We start from the raw sequence: 19,044 nt of genomic DNA, 5'->3' as shown, positions 1-19,044 counted from the left end.
GCGGCTTGGCATCGAGCAACTGCGTCAACATCCTGTCGCCTTGACTCCGGACTCGCTGACCAGAGGAGCTTCATTTTGGATCCCCCACCACTGCTTCTATCTGTCAACCACTCGTCTCCATCTTCCTACCTTTCTACTTTCCCCCTCCAGAGCTCGTGGAGGTAACCAGACGTCTCCATGGCTGACCGTTATTCGTTCTCCCTGACCACCTTCTCCCCCAGGTAAGACGAGCTCCCGCTAGCAACGGATGAACATACGTGTAGCTAACATTGGCCCGCAGTGGAAAGCTGGTTCAGATTGGTAATGCCTCAAGCTTGTCGGCGATAAAATGAGAATACTAATCTTTTTGCAGAATATGCCTTGAACGCCGTCAACTCGGGTGTGACTGCCCTTGGAATCAAAGGTATGAACGTCCAATGCGGGTTTCTTTAGTTGGTCTCGATCAATTACTGACTCCCCTCTTCGATGTCCAGCCACAAATGGAATCGTCCTTGCTACGGAAAAGAAGTCGTCTTCGCCCCTCATCGACCCCCCCTCCCTCTCCAAGATCTCGTTAATCACCCCCGACATTGGTATGGTCTACGCCGGTATGGGTCCTGACTACCGCGTGCTGGTCGACAAGGCCCGCAAGGTGTCTCACACCGGCTACAAGCGCATCTACAACGAATACCCCCCGACCCGGATCCTGGTGCAGGACGTGGCCCGTGTCGTGCAAGAGGCGACGCAGTCCGGTGGTGTCCGACCGTACGGTGTCAGTTTGCTGATCGCCGGCTGGGACGAGGGTGTCGAGCCCGAGTCGGAACAAGCGGCGAAGGGAGAGGATGAGGACCCGGAGTCCCGCAAGGCCACGGGCAAGACGGGCGGTATCCTGAAGGGTGGCCCCAGCTTGTACCAGGTCGACCCCAGTGGCAGTTATTACCCATGGAAGGCCACGGCCATCGGCAAGCACGCCACGAGTGCGAAGACCTTCCTTGAGAAGCGTTACACCGAGGGTCTTGAGCTGGAAGATGCCATTCACATCGCCCTTCTGACGCTAAAGGAGACCATCGAGGGCGAGATGAACGGGGACACGATAGAGCTTGGTGAGTGGAGCTGACCCGGACCGATTTACATCCAGCATGCAGCTGATTCCTGTTTAGGCATTGTTGGCCCTCCCGCCGACCACCTGCTTGGCTACGAGGGCGTCGAGGAGTCCCGGGGACCCCGATTCAGGAAGCTGACCAAGGAGGAGATCGAGGACTACCTGACCAACCTATGATTGATACACGCTTGGACCTTTGTTATTCAACGAACCTTCTAGTTTAATAGACATCTGTCGAGTCTGCGAGGTTCTCGGGCACCATACAATTAGCACATGGACCGTACTCGGTCTGCGACGACAAGACCTTTGGGGTCTGCAATTGATGAGATAGTCGGGCGTTCTGCTCATTAATGCTTGCGATAAAAGAAAGAAATATCATATGGGAATGTATGCGTTTTATCAGAGTCCAGACAATCCAGTCGTAGTTGGTAGGCCGGACATGTGACCGGCGGTCTAGAAAGGCCGGAAAGCGGGTGCCGCTCAGGAGGGAAACAACTTTCTCTTCCTTTTCTTTCTCTTGTCTCGCCCTCCCGCAAGGATTCGTTGGTTGGCGGCATCTCTGACCGGGTCACCGCATCTCTGTCACACCGGCCTTTCCAATCCATCCTCGATGGCGTGTTCCATGGACAAGAATCCTGGGCTCTCATCTCCCCCGCAGCGGAATGACCCGTGCGTTTATTGCCAGGGGAAATACGAAGGCCACTCATCCTCCATCGCTGGCAACGGGTGGTCGGGGTGATTGTTTTCTTGTTTTTCTGCTGGCGCTAAATCTATTTGAATTTGCTGATGCTTGTCCTAGTGGCGTTGGCCCAATAAATCCAACAATGGCCCCAAACTTTCTCCATGGCGGTTTCGACTAGCTCGGATCCTCATGTGTCTAGCATCCCGATAGCAAATAAAAACCAGGAGGCCGTACCTCCCTCGGGTCCCTGCGAGCAATGGATTGGGTCTGGGGGATCTACGCTAGGGCCACCCAGCGTGGCCCTTATGAATTGAAATATAATAGGGGAAGGGTCCCATGAACAGCTGGAAGCGAGATTGTACCACCAACATCGTGGTTTGCAGTGTGCAGCCTCCAGTCAGATCTCTGTTCTCCTTGATTAATGCACTTTTCGTCCTGCTGCTTCTGCCGCTGCAGTCACTGTCACCAGTTTTGCCTTTGCTTGTTTGTTTTTCATCAATGTCTTCCCCCGTCGTCAGACCACTGGCTCGTTTGTTTGGCTTGAGGCCTCGCATGGTCACTGGTTGATGGGAGAGGAGCCAAGTCAATGCACGCGACCGTAGATTCGAAGGTGTGGTGGTGTTTTTTTCTCTCTTGCTTTAATTCTTTCTTTGTGTGTTTTGATTTTCCGGAGTTGGAGAACGTGTTGAAACTGATTGGCGGCAGGGATGCTCGACTCTGAGGCAATTTTAAATTCTTTGAATGGTGTGTAGTCCTTCTCCAGATGGTTTCTAAATAACTGACCCTGTTCCTCGAGGGAGCTCTGGGCGCCTACTAATATTTGGAGCAGAATGACCCACCCCTAATGAATGAGACGATTCTGAGCTTCGCAGCACACGTTATCCAGAAACGAAAATATGGCATCCGCTCAAGACCCTTTGGATGGAATATCGGGGGTGCTCGAGAACGGCAAGGACGGCATCAAGGCGACTTTATTCCTCTTTATTGCCATCGCTTGCTACAACGTGGTGGAGCTGGTGGTCCTCGTCCTATCGACGTTCCGGCGCTGGGGCGGTCTTTATTTCTGGAGCTTGCTTCTCTCGGGCTGCCTGGGAGTGGTTCCATACTCGTTGGGTTTCCTGCTGAAATTCTTCACCGGAGCCACCTCCATCTTGTCGGTCACCATGCTCAGCGTCGGCTGGTGGACCATGGTCACCGGTCAATCATTCGTCCTCTACTCGCGTCTTCACTTGGTGATCCGCGACGAGCGCATCCTGCGGCGCGTCCTTTATATGATCATTGCGAATATATTCCTCCTCCACATACCTACAACCATCCTCACATACGGTTCCAACGTCAAGGACCCATCGCGCCGCTTTGTACAAGGCTATAACATTATGGAGAAGCTGCAGATGACCGGCTTCACAATCCAAGAGGTGATCATCTCGGCGTTGTATGTGTGGGAAACCGTCAGAATGCTCCGGCTGGGGTCGGAGCGCTCCAAACAAAAGATTATGCACCAGCTCGTGGGGATCAACGTGTTGATGTTCGTCATGGACTTGGTGCTTTTGGGCTTGGAATACGCCAACTACTACGCCATCCAAATCACGCTCAAAGGCGCCATCTACAGCATCAAACTCAAACTCGAATTCGCGGTGCTCGGGAAACTCGTCGACGTCGTCCACAGCCACCAGCGGCCGCCATCACTCGACAACGCAGTGCAGTTAAACTCGCTGGATGCCGGAAACGCCGCGATGCCGGCAGTCGGGTCATCCAGACTCTCGCGGAATATGACCTTTTGCACGGTGGCCGACGCGCTGACGTGTGGACCATCCCGACAAGAAAATAAGGCCAGTCCTCGAAGGATGGCCAACGGGAAGATCGTGACGATGACGGAAGTCTCGACGTGGGTTGAACGGCGCAGGGGGAACAGCAGCGTCTGAGTTGGGTTCCAGCGGGCCCAGCGTGACGATTTACGATGTAAAGAATCGAATAGTATATAGGAAGTATTCCGGATAATTAATCCAATAATAATAGCGGTTTGCTAGTGTCTTTCTAGCAATCCCGCATCGTCGTCTTCGTTCCACCCAAACTCCCCGTCCGAATCTTCGTCCTGGCTGTCTGCGATCTCGTCGACCTTTCGTTTTCGTGTAGTGTCAAGGGAGTCGGTTGGTTCTTGCTGGACTTGTTGTCCTTGTAGCGATTGTTCTGGTTCGTTCTCTTGCTCTGGTTCTGTCTCCTGCTCTCGTTGATGCTGTACGTTTTGCAGCGGTTCTCTCTCCAACTCAGGCTCCGGCGTTCGTTCTTTTGCAGGTTCCTGTCCATGTTCCTGCTCTGTCTCCTTCCTCAGTCCCGAGTCCGGTTCCGATGTCTGTGGTAATTCCAATTCCGGCTCCGGAACAACCTTCTGCGTTTCCACTCTCCGCGAAGAAGCCGGTTCATCCAACGCATGAAGACCATCCTGCACCGAACTCATCAGCTTCAACCCAGTCCATTCAAAATCACACTAGGAAAGGAACCGAAAGGGAAACAAACCATCTCAATCAAAAACGGCACCACGGTATCCTCCTCCCTCCTAACCAGCACAGCCCTCCCATTCCGCTTCATCACCTCTGCAAACCTGACCCTCCTCAATCTCCCCGCCTGCCCTGCTTCATTGCTATCCCCATCTCGACCTGCATTAGCATCAGGGTACTGACCCTCCCGCACAAAATCCCTATAAATCCCCACCCTCGCAAACACCCCCGTCTCCCAGCCTCCACCTGCAAGGACCGGCGTCAGTGTCGCGCGCGGCAGGCCCTTGATGCGCGTATGCATCTGGTTCAGCGCCATGACGGCCATGCTATGCGTAGCGGCTAGTTTGGACAACTGGGACGCCAGGTCGCTGGTGACGTTCCATCTGCGGTTCAGGAGCCAGGAGAGCTGCGATCTGTCGGTGCGGGGGGTGGAGAGGCGGGATTTGAGGTCTGAGGGGGCTGGGTAGTAGGGTTGGAAGAGGGCGGAGATGGAGTCGATGATTAGGAGGGTGGTGTTGGGGGGTGGGAAGGTTTGAGGGGGTGGTGGAGGAGGGAGAGGAGGTGGGGGAGGGTGCGGGTTTGGATGTAGAGGAGGTTTTGGGAGATTAAGTCTGGGTTGGAGGGAGAGGAGGAGGGAGAGGGAGAGGCAGAGGAGGTGAGGAAGTCACGCAGGCGAGGTTTGGGCAGCGGAGAGCCCGTGTCTGAGTTGTTAGTTTGGGGTCATCAGAAGGGCTGACGGAAAGATGCCTACCGATCCAAACGACCTTCCCTCCTGCTCGGAGAGCGTTTGATGCGATGCTGAGGCTATACAGACGTGTATCGCGTCAGTGGATGCAAGGTAAACACGAGAGAGGCGAGCGTACGCAAGAGAGGTCTTGCCGACGCCTGGAGGCCCGAAGACCTCCGTGACATGACCCCCTGGAATTCCCTTGGCCTCTTGATGGGCAACGCCGGAGAAATCATCCAGCGACGACGGACACAGCGCCTCGTCTAGACGAGCAAGACCCGTGGAAATGGCGGTGGTGGCCGACGCGGTAGACGCGTGCAGCGACTGCGAGGCTGGAAATGAGACCACGCGTTCTGTAAGCAGTTAGACGTGATCATTCTAGAGATCTTCATGATGATTGGAAGAAGAATTCGATAGATACAGATAGGCTGGCGACTTACGCGGTGTTTGGCTCGACAAGCCCAGGAAGTCCGGCCTGTCCATGACGAGCAAGGACTCTGGAGTGAAGCGGTTCAGATGGAATCAACACGTTGAAAGTCTCTGTAATATTCCCAGATTCTCATTTTGAATGATGCAAGCGTGTTTTGGCGTGGAAATCAGTCGGATGCGATGAAGCAATCATTTGCGGAGGTGGAATTAGCGTTGGTGGAGCCGATCGACGGAGGCTTTTTCGATCTTTTGATCTCCCTTGCAGCCTTTGCTGCAGCGACATACATCGTCACCATCCACAACTCAACCTCCAATGGACGCCGTCTTTCCTACAATCAACTATCTTTATTCCTTTCTTCCTCTATTTGTCTTCTATTTGGTTCATCTGCGTGCCCAACAACCAACTGCCCCCAGAGGATGTCGCCGACTCGGTCTCCCAGCAGATCGCAGTAATCTTCAAGATGAATATGATCCCAAATACAGCCAGGGAGTACCTGAGACTCAAACCGACGCAAAAGGGTGCCCATCCTGGCGCATCAAAGCGCTCTTCACATACCCGATCAAGAGCTGCACTGGCGTTGAGCTCGACGTGGCCGACGTCGTCCCCACCGGACTGCAATATGACCGACAATTCTGCTTCGCCGAATACATGATTCCCCAGGGGTCTGCTAGCAAACCACACTGGACGGCGCGAACTATGCGCGAAGGTCCCTTCTGCCGCCTGGCGCTCATCCGCCCCGAGATCTGGATCCCAGACCCTGCAGCGCCCGATTACCATCCCGAGCTCGAGGAGGTGAAATCGCAAGGCGTGCTACTCATTAAGTACCCTCGCCCAGCAGGCACTGGCTTTCTCTCCTCCCTCAAAAAGCTGGCTATTCGTCTGGGTCTCATCTCCCGCGACCTCTCCTTCCGCGTCCCACTCTATCCCCCTTCATCACATCTATCAATCTACCCATCCGCCCCCGTCAAAGTCTGGAAAGACGCCCCCTTCGCATTCGACTACGCGCAGCACGTCCCTACTTCCCTGCGCGACTTCCTCTGCCCATCAGATTCCTCCCCTCGAGGACCTCTAACCCTCTTCCGCGTCGACCCGTCCCACCACCGCGAGATCTTCCGCTGCGCGCCACGCAAAGAGGACCTCGGCTTCCAGACCGTCACCGGCTTCGCGGACGCCTACCCACTACACCTCCTAAACGTCGCCAGCGTACAGGACGTCGCAGAAAGATGCTCGCAATGGATCCCACGACTCTCGATCCGGCGGTTCCGAGCGAATATCATCGTCCAGGGACCGAGCGCGTTCGCGGAAGACGCGTGGAAGCGGATTCGCATCGCACCGAGTCCAGGTTCTATCTCGTCCTTGCGTGATCAATCACAGTCCCAGATCCATAAGACAGAAGTTCTAGAAGGCGTGGAGATCTACACCGTCTGCCGCACGATGCGCTGCAAGCTTCCGAACGTGGACCCCGACACGGGCATTCGGCATCGCAACGAGCCCGATCGCACGCTCAAGTCCTATCGCTGTATTGATCCCGGCGATTATACGAATGCGGCGCTAGGGATGCAGCTTGTTCCGGCTGTGGAGGGTGAGTTTGATTTCCTTTTTCTTCTCTCTTTTACCATTCTTTTCATGTGTGGAAGTGGGTTAGGTTCATGAGCTGGGCTGATTCATTTCTAGAATTCACTCTCTCGGTCGGTGACGCGGTGTCTGTGGTTGAAACGGGAGAGCATTTTTATATCAAGATGTTGGCGCCGGGCGAGAAGGTTGAGGGGGTTTAATCTTTTTCTGCTTGATGGATTACAGTGGGATTGTAGATATTGTGAAATGATGTACATTAATTCAGGTGGGTATATAGAAGACAATACTGGTTCCAATAGAATTTTTATGCCCCAAATGATTGGTACGTGATTATAAGATCATTGGAAGCAGCAAAGACGAAAGGAAATAGACGAATAGAACTGGGGGAGAGAAAGAAAAAGAGGCACTTCCTACGGCTTGCAAAACCATTTCACCAATCAATTGAAGAGTATGACGTTGGAAGATACGAAATTATATAGCCGTTGGAACAATTTATTCCTGCATCCATCCCTACGCCAGGCTCGTTGCTCCTCAATCTGCAGCTGATAATTCCTCATGGCTACACGAAACCCGTCCCCGACTGACTCAGATACGTCGCAAGGTCATCAGCTAACAGCCTATGAAACTCCGAGGTAGGATGAAGGTCATCCCACCAGACGCATCCTTGACCCATGCACTCACCATCCTCAAATCCATAGATCTGAGGATTGTCGAGGATCTCGGTCATGAGTGACCATGAATCGTAGAGGGCCATGGTAGACTATACATGGTTAGATACGCGGTTCAAAGTAGAGCTAATTGTGATGAAAGGAGAAACAGAACATACATCGCGGTGAGTCATGCGCCATCCTACGACCGCAGCCTGCAGCTGGCGATTGAATTCGACGACAACCTCGCGGTGTCTTTCTCGTTGCCAGTACTCGAACCACCGCATTTGCGGCGTTCTGTCAGTCGGAGGCACGTTGAGGAGTAGGAAGTGACGAGCTCCGCATTCATGCAGGTGGTCTAGGACAGCGAGGTAACTCTGCAAGATGCGAGATATCATCTCCAAAGGATCATCTCGCATGTAACTGAGAAGAACACTATTCGAGGAGAGAAGAAAATTCGAGTCAGCTACTCGGCCTGCGTTTACTCCTTTCTCGCAAGCCGACTTACTCGTTGATTCCTATCCAGATTCCGAACAAAGTTGTATCTGGCCTCCACTCCCGGCTCGGTTCCAGTGATAAACAGTAATAGTCGTTGAAATCGCTAGTAACCTGATACACCAGGTCTTTTGACTTGCCATCCACGACCGCATCATCGACGGTGGCACCGTAAGCTGCAAGATTGTAGTTCATGACAACCGAGGCATTGTATTCTGTTGTTAAGTATCCGACCCAATTGATGCCGTCGGCTGTGGTTCCTTGGCCTGTAAGCGGTGTCTTTCATTAAATGTTATACTAGACTTGGGTAGGTTAGAATGGCTATTACCAAGACTTGGGTTCCCCATTGGGTTTTCAAGTGAGGGTTGAGTGCCTAGGGTGTTGAACTGGGTCGATGTGTATGAGTCGCCGCTTGTAGATTATACAACGTTAGACAGGTGATACTGAGATACTGGGGAACAATTTCAATCATACAACGTGAAAAAGGAGTGGTGATACGGGCTCTGCAGCTGCTCCGGGCTGAGGACCGTCATGCTGGGAACAAGGAACTGGTTTATTCTCATTTTGATGGATACTAGCGGGAATGAAAAAGGATTTCATCGATGTGTTCTTCAGCTCTGGTATGAGCGCGCCATTATATTATAAGGCTTTGGATTGGTTTTTCAGCAGGATTGTATCAACTAGAGGGCAACGAATATTTTGCTAGCTATCTGGGAGTGGGATCTTGATTGCTTTGAGCTTTTGTGTGACGTGAACGTCAGCTGTGGCTTTTGAAAGAGCGTTATCGGTTGGCATGGGATCTACTACTGCTCGTATAGGTGTAGTCAGATTGAAAGTATCAAAGCCAATCATTTAGATCTTTATGGCTATTGGGACGTGAAGGGCTAGGATTAGCATCTGCCCATCTGGTTCTTGGTAGCCTAAATCAAACTTAGGAAGGAAGGAAGGAAGGAAAACCGTACGTAACATGAGTAAGTATTAGAACTCGGACATCCCATAATCGAAATAAAAGCTTTTATATGTCGATCTTGGGTCATAGCATGCCACATCTGTGAGAACTAGCAAAGTCAGTTATCGCTGCAGGTTCTCGAAATAGAACAATCGCTTCCAATCAAGTGCCTAAAAACAAATGTCTGCTTCATCATCATCGAAATAACCATTGAGTCCAATTTTCATGAAAAAAGCAAGTACCTGATACTCGGATCGCTCATTCCCTGTCGGGTCTGACTCAGTTTGTAGGCGTACTTGGTTGAATGACATCAAAGCATATCAGAATATGCACGGTGCCATTTATCAGCTCAGTAGCTGTAATTGTGTGTCAATTATTTGAATTGCAACGCATGGTAGTAAGCAAGTATACTTCAAAGCTTGGAATTGATCCCAAAAATAGTCTTTGAGTTTCGAAATATCGTTCAGCGGCTTGCTAACTGACTGAATCTTGCGAATCTTCCAGTCGAGTTTATAACAGAATGCGCATGTGCTGAGGATATCGACATACTTCAGACGTAAGGCCAATCACTCAAAATCGTGTGATCCAAATGCGAGGTCATCTAGGTTCCAGGGTTACTACGGCTGCATGCGAAATTTCCGGGTTTACCGACAAAATGAACCCAAGAATGGCACCCAGCATCGCTCTTATTTCTTCGCAGGCGATCGTGCAGATAAGAACACAAAAGCTGTGTACGACATTTCTCGTGGTCTCGAATTGTCGACATTCGAGTTCTAAACATCAACCCCCCATCCAAGACACGATATTTCTTTCGTTTTGCTTTTCGGGTTTGCAAAGGAGGTCACTTTCCTAACATGGCTGTCGGTGCAGATATTCTCAGTGATGAAACATTAGAGCTTGGTCTTGCCCGCATTTTGCGAGATCGACTCAACTTGTTCAATGATGGCGTTGCCATTGAAGACGGGGGGCACAGCATCACCTTCCGCGAGTTACACTGCAAGGCGTTGAAATTGATGCAAACCATCCTGCAGCACCAGATTCGCAAGGAAGAGCCAATTGGTGTTCTCGCGCCACGCGGCATTGACCACATCATATCTCAAGTTGCCGTGATTTATGCAGGAGGGACTTGTGTACCCATTAATGTCGATCTCCCGGATACACACATCAGCAATATGCTGCATAATATTGAATCCTCGATACTATTAAGCGATATCAGCAACTGTCATCGGCTCGGATACTTCAAACGAATTGTTGTCAACCATGCTTTTGACGATAGGGATACAGCATCGGGTTATCATGAGGTTTCTGAAAATGACCCATATTGTCGATCTCATATCTTCCACACCTCGGGGTCAACAGGTAAACCGAAGGCCGTGCAAGTATTGTCGTTAGGCCTTCTGAACTTGGTCTTTAACGACGTCGATCTCGTTAGACGAGGCCACCGCTTAGGTCATGTCTGCAATATTGGATTCGATGTGTCGTTGTGGGAAATTTGGTCCTCATTGCTGCATGGGGCCACTATTGTGGTTTACCATCGCCATGAGCTATTGGACGCCATGATATTCGAACAACGGCTGCAAAACGACCGGATTGACGTCCTGTGGCAGACAACATCGCTATTAGCAACCTTGGCAAATGCTTGTCCCCAAATTTACTCCAACGTTAACACGCTGGTGACAGGTGGTGAAGCAGTCAATATCCAAACCTGCCGAGCAATCTTTGCCAATGGTCCACCAAGACAGTTGTGGAACCTCTATGGCCCAACAGAACTGACAGTATTCGCAACGTGTCATCAGATCACCCCCGAGGACGTTCAGAGTGGCACTATACCTATCGGACGACCTCTAAGAAATTACCAAGCTTTCATCGTTGACGAAAACCTACAGCCTGTTCCCGACGGCCATGCCGGGGAGCTTTTGGTCGGTGGTGCAGGCGTCACAGCCGGCTATTTTCGGAATCCTGCGAAAACTTCTTCGGCGTACGTTAGTGCCCCTCACCTCTCTGTTGCCTGCAAAACAAGCACAGGGCTTCTTTACCGGACCGGCGACTTCGCTCGGAGTAACCACAGGGGGCTTATTGAATACCTTGGCCGCCAGGACAGTGAGGTGAAAATACATGGTCGAAGGGTCGATCTGGCGTCGGTCGAAGCATGTTTGCTAAAGACAACTCTAGTATCCGCGGCGGTCGCCCTTAAAATAGATGATGGAGATCTTGAATGTGGCTCGGAACTGCTGGCTTTTGTCATACCTGCCGTCTCAGACCTCGACTCCAGGCTTGTTGGAGATGCTTATGCCAAATTAGCGCCACCCCAACTTATGGTTCCTCGAATAGAGTTGGTGGACTCTCTCTTCCTCACGCCGAGTGGGAAGACGGATAGAATCAGGCTTGCCAAAGAATACATCAGGCAACGTCAATCAATGAGACTGGCCCGAAACCAGAACGGCGCCGTTGTTGCAGACAACATAGAGAATCACTTGCAGGGATTGTGGCAGGATATCCTTGGCCTGTCACTGGACAGCATCCAAACTAGTGATGACTTCTTTTTGATCGGTGGTACATCACTCCATGCGGCTCTTCTCGTCTCAAAGCTTCAGCAGTCACTCGGTGTTGTGGTCCGTGTGGCGACCTTGTTCGAAAATTCGACATTCGAAAGCATGTGTGATGTGGTGTCCAGAGCACGGAACGATACACCAATCCATGATTATACAGCAGAGATGGCACTGTGGCTGAAAGATTGTGATTTGGGTAGTGATATCAAAGCTATTGCTGGTTCTCCTGCTGACTGGCAAAGCGACGGAGAAGGACGAGTGTTCCTGACAGGTGCCACGGGATTTATGGGCTCGTTCTTTCTAGCGAAGCTTTTGGCATTGCCTCAAGTCAAGACAGTGGTGTGTCTGGTCCGCGCAGAAAATCAAGCCAATGGCATCCTACGAATCCGAGAGGCGCTAGAGAAATATCAATTATCTCTACTTCCTGGCCAAGAGGACAAGATTGTGGCTCTTCTTGGCGACCTTTCCCAAGCAGACCTTGGAATAGGCGTTGAACAATATCTGCATCTTGCAGAGTGGTCAAGCGTTGTGTTCCATCTGGGCGCGCACATCAACTATGTACAGCCTTACTCAAATCATCGAGCGGCCAACGTTCTGGGTACAGTGAACATGATACGCTTTGCCAATACGAGTCGCCCCAAACATCTGCACTATACATCTAGCATTAGTGCATATGGGCCCACGGGGTTGGTGATGGGGTCAACCCACCTTCCTGAAGATGAAAGGCCTGCAAATCATGTCGCCGCCCTTCGATACGATACTGGATACTCCCAAAGTCAGTTTGTTGCGGAAACGATTGCCTGGAAAGCGATAGATAACGGGCTTCCTTTGACAATATATCGTCCAGGGGTTGTGCTTGGCCACAGCGAGATGGGCACGATGAATACCGACGACTTCTTCCACAAGGTCATGGCGAGCTGCATTAGGAATGCAAGCTTTCCTCTGCTGCCTCAGCAAAGAGAGGATTTTGTGCCGGTCGACTTTGTGGTATCTGCAATGCTGCATATTGCCTCCAAAGACACCAGCGTTGGCCAGGCATATAATCTTGTGCATCCCACCTGTACAATTGACATGGCCACGATTTTTCAATCCGTCAACAGTCTCATCGAAGCGTCACCAATGCGAGGAATTCCGTATGCGGAGTGGGTTAAAAGGCTCTCTCAGAGTCCTAACAACCTAATTCTATCGTTATTGCCCATGCTAGAAGAAAAGGTATTTGGGGATCGAACACGATGGGAGATGCAGCAGAGCATGCCCGAGTTTGGCACCGCCAATCTTTGTCATTCACTCGCTGACAATCCTGACTTATTGCTTTGCCCTTCTCCTACTTCTTTGATTGCAACATATCTCCCTCACTGGGTCCAGGCTGCCTCCACTTGAATGTTTTGTTATCATTGGCTGATTCGAGAAAGTTGGAAGACAGACGGGAGAAGATGGAAGTTGAGCCAGAAGAATCCAAGTCAAATGCTTATCACGTGTCGCATAGCCATAGCATTGTCCCTTCTTCTTTTTCTCTTTCTTTCTCTCCTTGTCTCCTAGATAATCATCAAATCATTTCGTTATTTCATCCTGTTCATCATCGTCCGTATTAGGCCCATTTAAATCCGGAACATAGTCTCAAGTTTACAGTTGAACTTTCACACACATAAACTGCAAGACAAAAGGAATGAATGAAGGTACGAAATCTACGTGAACCTCGCTTTGCACTGCCCGTCGAAGTGAGCTAACAGAGCCTAATAGACGGTATTCGGAGTCTCATTTGTTCTCTCAGCAGGGATTTGGCAATTCCATGTCCATACATGAAGAACCCCAAGTCCACCCTTCCTGTCTTGCATGTCATCCTACAGGTCTATACACTTTTCATACTGAGGCCACACGACAATACATATCGGTCTATGCTTTTGTACTACATATACAAGCTGCGGTCGGTGTAAGCCCTGTCAGCTCTCCCAGCAAGCTTTCGAAGGTGACTGTATGGTCAGCCAGGATGCCCAAGGGTGTCTAGATGGCCATCTATAAAGAAGCCTCTTGGGCCCATATATTATTTCAGCAATTGACTTCAGGTGAACTATCTGAAGCACAACTGGACAAACGATTATATGCGACATTACTCTTCACATCACTCAACGAGAATAGTTTATTTTTCCAGAATCGACCTACGGCCCTATTTACTCTGTTCATCTTGAATATGTCTACTCCAAACGAACAACGCCAGGTCATCGCTCTTGCAGGAAACGGCAACCTAAGCAGATATCTCATCGAAGAGCTGTGCAAAGATGATCGATACGCCGTGGCCGTCCTCACTCGACAGGTATCTACAACCCATCCCTCCCCTTCCCTAACAAAACATCTAACACCCACCCAGGAACCCCCAACCAACCCAACTCCCAACCTCACCTACCACCAAACAGACTACACGCTCCCCTCCCTCATCTCCATCCTCACCTCCACACGCGCCACAACACTCATCTCCACCCTCAATCCCCCTGAACCCCTCTACCTCCCCCTCCACACCACCCTCCTCTCCGCGTGTCTCGACTCCCCACTCTGCAAACGCTTCATCCCCTCCGACTGGGCCGGCAACGTCGAAGACTTCCCCAACATCCCCCGGATGTATGGTCGCACGCGCGCTCCGTTCCGCGAGACCCTGCGCCAGACGCCCGGGATCAAATCCACGAGCTTCAACTTCGGCTGGTTCATGGACTACTTCCTGACAGAGGAGAAGTCGTACATGGCGTTCCTGGAGGGCGAGTTCCCGGTTGATCCGCGCCCGAGCGTCTGGCGGTGGGTGGTCCGGGGAACGGGCGAGGAGCCCCAGGCGTGGACGTGTGCGAGGGATGTCGCGAGGGCGGTGGTGGTGTTGTTAGGGTGTGAGGAGTGGGTGAGTCTTTCTTCCTTTTCCCATATATCAAAAGTCGTTAGGCTGTTGACTGGAGTTTCTAACCTGTTTGCCTTCTCCCCAGGAACCAGTGACATACATCACCGGACAACGGGGCACATATAAAGAGATGGTGAAAATATTAGAGCGGTTCTACGGTATATTCAACCCCCTTATCCTTTCACTGTCCAAGTTGCCTTAGTTAAAACTAACGAACTGCCAGACCGCCCCTTCCGAACAACCCACCGCAGCCTCGACGATATTAATCGAACTATCGCCAATCCTAGTACCAAGGCTGAGCTGACGATCGCCGAAGTAGAGGAATGGGAGGTGAGTGGGGCGACGGCTTGTCCGGAAGAGAAGACCGAGCGGCAGTATGAGAAGTTCTTCAAGGGGATGAAGTTTATGTCTGTGGAAGAGATGCTGAGGAAGGCGGAGACTGAGGGGCGGGTTTAATTGGTTTAGGTGGTGATTGTTTGGGCGGTGGAGTGTTTATGAGGAATGGTCAAGGGGATTAATCAGTGATTCTACGGTCTAGTCTTATGTGGGAGGCAAACGGACAAATGTCGAGGGTATGTCAGGTTCAAATTCATCGGGGTATCCTATCCTATCCTATCCTATCCTATCCATCCATCCATTACCGCGCATCCATATCGTAACATTATCAAACATTCATAAACAACTGTATAGATTATACCTCCTCGGGACCATTACATGCTTCTAGACCCCTCGGACTGATCCGCTTTCGTATACGGTTCGGGAGTCCCCTTTGGCTCCTCAACAGGTGCTTCGCTCCGCGAATCCACAACGGCCGTTTCTTCTTCCGGCTCCTCCGGGATCAGCAGGTTCAGAATCAACCCGAGCACGGAGGTCACGGCGAAGCCGTTCGTCATGACCAGAACCACGGCGTCGAGCAGGCCCTGCAGAGCGTGATTGTCGCCGCTATAGGTGAAGAAATACTGGAACCACTCGGGCACCAGGGTAGCGGCCATACCGATGGCGAAGGAGGCCGTGAGGATGAAACGGTTGCGACGGGTGAATGGCACGGTGGAGATGATGCGGATACCGGAGACGGCGACGGAGGAGAACAGGAAGGTGGTCATGCCGCCGAGGACGGAGCTAGGGATGGCGACGAGGGCGGCGGCGAATTTGGCGAAGATGCCCATGACGACGAGGAAGAAGCAGCAGGCGTAGCCGGCTTTGCGGTTGGCGCATTTGGTCAGCGCGATGACGCCGTTGTTCTGCGCGAACACGGACATGGGCGTGATGGTGCAGAGACCGGCCAGGAGACAGGTGAATCCGTTGCCGAGCACGCCGCCTTGGATGCGGGAGTCGAAGGTGGCGCCTTCGACTTCGAGTTGGGAGACGTCGCAGGTGGCCGTGATGTCGCCGATGGATTCCATCATGATCACGATGTAGACGGCCAGCAGAGGCAGGATCAGGGGCGGGTAGATGGTGAGCGGGAAGGTTTTGACCCAGATGAAGGAGACGACGGGAGCGGCGTCGATGCTGGAGCGGTCGAAGTAGCCGCAGGCGGCCGCCACGATGCATCCGACCAGCAGACCGATCACGACGGCGCATGATTTCATGATGGGCGAGCCGAAGCGCTCGCAGAGAATGATGGTCAAGAAGACCAGGAAGCCGAGGCCGATGAACTCGGCGCTACCCCAAGGAAGGGCGTGCGGTGCATCTGCGTTGGGACACAAGGCTCGGGCGGAAGGGTCGCTGCCGCAGCTACCAGAGCCGCCGGCCCAGTCTTTCATGCCGCTCTCGATGAGACTCGCTCCGATAAGCAAGACCGTCGGGCCCGTCACCAGAGGGGGGAAGATCCGCTTCAGGACTTTGGGACTCATGAATGACAGCCCAATTTCCAGCAAGGAGCAAAGACACGAAGTACCCAGGAGAGCTCCATAGCCTTTAGGACAAGGCAAGCGGTTGCCTTGGCCATCGACTGGGCAGTACCCAGAGCTATACATCTGACTAAAGGTGCCCGTTGCGACCGTGATGGTGGCAAACGAGGTACCCACCACCGAGATCAGACCGGTGCCAACGTAGAATCGCGTTTTGTAGACATGGAAGCGGGTCATCTGAACGGCCGACAGCAGTCCGGAGACGATCAGGGATGTCGAGACCAGATATTGATAATCGTCGCCGGAGAAGTTGGCGGCGGCGGAGCCACCCAGGAGAATCGGAGGGGCGATAACTAAAGGCTCGCATTAGCTTGGTCAAGGACCCGAGGTATAGACGGAGCTCACCTCCAGCCAGCATCGCCAAGGCATGCTGCAGACCAAGAATCAAAGCCAACAACACGGGTACTCGATCTTCTAGGCCGAAAAAGGGTGCCGATCTCCTGGTTTTGCTCACGAAGGGAATATGCGGCGTAAACAGGTAGGCGTAGTCATAGTCTCCGATCAATCCCTCTCTATGGACACCCAGTTAGGACCCCGCAGCAGAACAACAGCACCTCGAGATAAAATTACCTGGTAGTAAAAGTCTTGACGAGTCTCCGAGTGTGGTCGGCCCATGTCCGCCGGGGACGATGGTCGGGGCCAATCTGATCAGGGCCATCCATGCTGGCAGCAAATATGATGGTGAAATTAAATGAAGGGGTTGAAGTAGTGTCGAGAAGAACCCCTCAGGGCAGGCAAGGGATCTCGAATCCGTGGCAAACCCGAGTGGTCGACGAATCCAATTGATCGGAGGCGATGCGGGGAAGTCTGACCCCCGAGATCCCAGAGGAATGCAGGCGATATATAAACGAGAGCATATTCGCGGAGGTCGGAGAGTCGACGAAGGTCCGGGATGCGATTATCAGCGACAATCTGGATGCGTGAAGCAATCGAATAATGCAATTTCTTTTCCTTGTTCCTCGAGCTGGTTGGGCGTGGTTATCTCTCCAGCTTCGCGTATTCCCCAGACCGCCCAGAAGGAGCAAGCTAACGTGGCACACGCAATGATGATAGGCCGATTGGAAACTCTAGACTTTGGCACCAATGTCGAGAGCTCTTTGAACCCCCCGTCGGTTGGTCCTCCTTGGCGGAAATAGTGGAGCCGGCGATAAGAGGACTCGCTGACAGTCGCTGCTCATGTAAACGAAGCTGCCGGCTGCTTATCAGCGACCAAGGCGGGTACCGCCGAAGTCCAGATCGGGGCAGGACGCCCTGATAGCGAGGAGCCGAAGCGAAGCATGAGAAGGACGAGACGGAGAAGACATCATCCCGAATGCTGGGCGTGGGAGTCTTATACGGAGTAGGTCTTGGTCTGGAGTACGGAGATGGAGGAAACGTGCAGGGTCACGTGTGGCACGATGTACTCCGAGCAGGGTTTAGTGCAGTCCAGATGAGGATTAGCGGTCCGGAAGGGGGATCCTGTTAGTCACAGAAACTGGCGCTCGATAACTAGTTAGAGTGCTCGACGGACTACACGAGTAGATGCATAGGAGCACGACGGAGATATCGATCCTCCAGTGGGTAATTCTTAAATCAAATAGTCTAGAACGGTCAGTCCTTCAATCGGAACATTTTTTTTTTCTTGAAAATTGAGCGGCTAGAATGATTGAGATTCCGCAGACTTCAATAAGGATCCGAAAGATATATATCCGCGAGTTATGCGAACGATATGGATTGAGAATTTACGATCCAGCAAATCCCATTGAATAAGACGCAACTACTGGGTTGGATGAATTGTGCTTCTTGAGTACAGAGCGATTTAAGGCAAGAGTGTCGTGATGAGATCCAGGAGAGGTAGGGGCGAAAATTCGCGGGTAAGAAACCCTAATGAAATGCATGTAATATACTTCGTGCAACTTAGGCAATCGTTACTTATTTCGTCTTTCTGAGGGTCAAGGCACAGTGAAGAGTGTTGTTTCCTATTAGGAAGCAAATTCCCGAGATATAACCCTTACATCCTCCGCAGTTGGGCGACTTCCTGCAGAGCTGTTTACTTGAATCCTGAAAGTTCCATAATGAGCTGTCTACTCCGTACCCCTGAGTTTGATCGCCACGCAGGAACGAACGTCGCGAAGATTCATGTGGATAAGAACTCCAGAAGCTCCAAGCCCCAGGACCAGGCAACAGCCTCAGACCAACCTCGGTGGCGACTGGTGAGTGGCAAACCGGCGGTCCAGCCGTAGGGCTGCATCTGATACCGTCGGAGCAGGCCTGTCCGTTTCACCCCGTCGAGAACTAGTCCAACGCCATCCCGACCTTAAATCAACCGTTCCGGGAGCCACTGCCACTGCCACTACTGCGGAGGACGAGAGCATCTTTCCGGAGGAACCCCGGTTTTGCCCCGGGTGGACTCACTCGATTGCCGCGGCTGAAGGGGGGAGGATAAATTACGGAGTCAGGAGTTATGAAGGAATAAAGGGATGAGCGGGTGCATTATCCACCGGCATGACTAAGTGGAAAACTCAGGCGCCTGAGTCAGCATTCAGCCGTCGGATTCCACCAGTCAGAGGCGGCGGTCGGGTTCACCGCCTGCAGGGGTCAGGAAAACGTTGGGGATTCAACAGTTAAACGCGCGGAGCTGATTGGC

The 19,044-nt window shown here is 52.1% G+C and overlaps 8 protein-coding genes across 8 annotated transcripts; 5 read left to right on the top strand and 3 right to left on the bottom strand.

The window, feature by feature from the left end:
• Positions 1-42: 42 nt before the first annotated feature.
• On the top strand, positions 43-1,482 carry pre8 (proteasome core particle subunit alpha 2). The gene is made up of 5 exons (XM_024849923.1): positions 43-221; positions 281-300; positions 353-403; positions 474-1,082; positions 1,140-1,482. The coding sequence occupies exons 1-5, from the start codon at positions 178-180 to the stop codon at positions 1,256-1,258; spliced, it is 843 nt and encodes a 280-aa protein (XP_024701419.1). The 5' UTR covers positions 43-177; the 3' UTR covers positions 1,259-1,482.
• A 980-nt stretch (positions 1,483-2,462) lies between these two features.
• P170DRAFT_260828 (uncharacterized protein) lies at positions 2,463-3,897 on the top strand. The gene is made up of 2 exons (XM_024843073.1): positions 2,463-2,507; positions 2,560-3,897. Exon 2 carries the CDS (start codon positions 2,660-2,662, stop codon positions 3,683-3,685), a length of 1,026 nt encoding a protein of 341 aa, XP_024701418.1. The 5' UTR covers positions 2,463-2,507; positions 2,560-2,659; the 3' UTR covers positions 3,686-3,897.
• P170DRAFT_467259 (uncharacterized protein) lies at positions 3,782-5,606 on the bottom strand. The gene is made up of 4 exons (XM_024852469.1): positions 5,426-5,606; positions 5,122-5,338; positions 4,278-4,869; positions 3,782-4,203 (listed from the first exon to the last, which is right to left on the bottom strand). Exons 1-4 carry the CDS (start codon positions 5,466-5,468, stop codon positions 3,787-3,789), a joined length of 1,269 nt encoding a protein of 422 aa, XP_024701417.1. The 5' UTR covers positions 5,469-5,606; the 3' UTR covers positions 3,782-3,786.
• A 121-nt stretch (positions 5,607-5,727) lies between these two features.
• P170DRAFT_414972 (MOSC domain protein) lies at positions 5,728-7,190 on the top strand (the record flags this gene model as incomplete). The annotated part of the gene is made up of 3 exons (XM_024847041.1): positions 5,728-6,775; positions 6,818-6,997; positions 7,090-7,190. 3 exons carry the CDS (start codon positions 5,728-5,730, stop codon positions 7,188-7,190), a joined length of 1,329 nt encoding a protein of 442 aa, XP_024701416.1.
• A 359-nt stretch (positions 7,191-7,549) lies between these two features.
• P170DRAFT_449643 (SGNH/GDSL hydrolase family protein) lies at positions 7,550-8,479 on the bottom strand (the record flags this gene model as incomplete). The annotated part of the gene is made up of 4 exons (XM_024851057.1): positions 7,550-7,750; positions 7,817-8,072; positions 8,146-8,398; positions 8,461-8,479. 4 exons carry the CDS (start codon positions 8,477-8,479, stop codon positions 7,550-7,552), a joined length of 729 nt encoding a protein of 242 aa, XP_024701415.1.
• Positions 8,480-9,935: 1,456 nt separating this feature from the next.
• P170DRAFT_512688 (non-ribosomal peptide synthetase) lies at positions 9,936-13,010 on the top strand (the record flags this gene model as incomplete). Its single annotated transcript, XM_024855010.1, has 1 exon — positions 9,936-13,010. The coding sequence occupies one exon, from the start codon at positions 9,936-9,938 to the stop codon at positions 13,008-13,010; it is 3,075 nt and encodes a 1,024-aa protein (XP_024701414.1).
• An 808-nt stretch (positions 13,011-13,818) lies between these two features.
• P170DRAFT_429257 (NAD(P)-binding protein) lies at positions 13,819-14,964 on the top strand (the record flags this gene model as incomplete). The annotated part of the gene is made up of 4 exons (XM_024847881.1): positions 13,819-13,941; positions 13,996-14,511; positions 14,594-14,666; positions 14,732-14,964. 4 exons carry the CDS (start codon positions 13,819-13,821, stop codon positions 14,962-14,964), a joined length of 945 nt encoding a protein of 314 aa, XP_024701413.1.
• A 254-nt stretch (positions 14,965-15,218) lies between these two features.
• Positions 15,219-17,080, bottom strand: P170DRAFT_365708 (nucleobase:cation symporter-2 family protein; the record flags this gene model as incomplete). Its single annotated transcript, XM_024844720.1, has 3 exons — positions 15,219-16,711; positions 16,764-16,930; positions 16,989-17,080. 3 exons carry the CDS (start codon positions 17,078-17,080, stop codon positions 15,219-15,221), a joined length of 1,752 nt encoding a protein of 583 aa, XP_024701412.1.
• Positions 17,081-19,044: the final 1,964 nt, after the last annotated feature.

This window comes from Aspergillus steynii (genome assembly GCF_002849105.1).
Source record: "Aspergillus steynii IBT 23096 chromosome Unknown P170scaffold_7, whole genome shotgun sequence".
NCBI classification, from domain to species: domain Eukaryota; kingdom Fungi; phylum Ascomycota; class Eurotiomycetes; order Eurotiales; family Aspergillaceae; genus Aspergillus; species Aspergillus steynii.
This window is presented reverse-complemented; position numbering and strand designations above follow the sequence as displayed.

Bases quoted from the DNA above. Each gene is read 5' to 3' on its own strand.
- P170DRAFT_467259 (XM_024852469.1), bottom strand. From the start codon at position 5,468: ATGGACAGGCCGGACTTCCTGGGCTTGTCGAGCCAAACACCGC. The intron at 4,870-5,121 runs GTACGCTCGCCT...CCTCCAACCCAG, and splicing joins GTCGGCAAGACCTCTCTTGC to ACTTAATCTCCCAAAACCTC. The intron at 4,204-4,277 runs GTTTGTTTCCCT...AGTTCGGTGCAG, and splicing joins TGCCGTTTTTGATTGAGATG to GATGGTCTTCATGCGTTGGA.
- pre8 (XM_024849923.1), top strand. From the start codon at position 178: ATGGCTGACCGTTATTCGTTCTCCCTGACCACCTTCTCCCCCAG. The intron at 301-352 runs GTAATGCCTCAA...ATCTTTTTGCAG, and splicing joins TGGAAAGCTGGTTCAGATTG to AATATGCCTTGAACGCCGTC. The intron at 1,083-1,139 runs GTGAGTGGAGCT...ATTCCTGTTTAG, and splicing joins CGGGGACACGATAGAGCTTG to GCATTGTTGGCCCTCCCGCC.
- P170DRAFT_260828 (XM_024843073.1), top strand. From the start codon at position 2,660: ATGGCATCCGCTCAAGACCCTTTGGATGGAATATCGGGGGTGCTCGAG.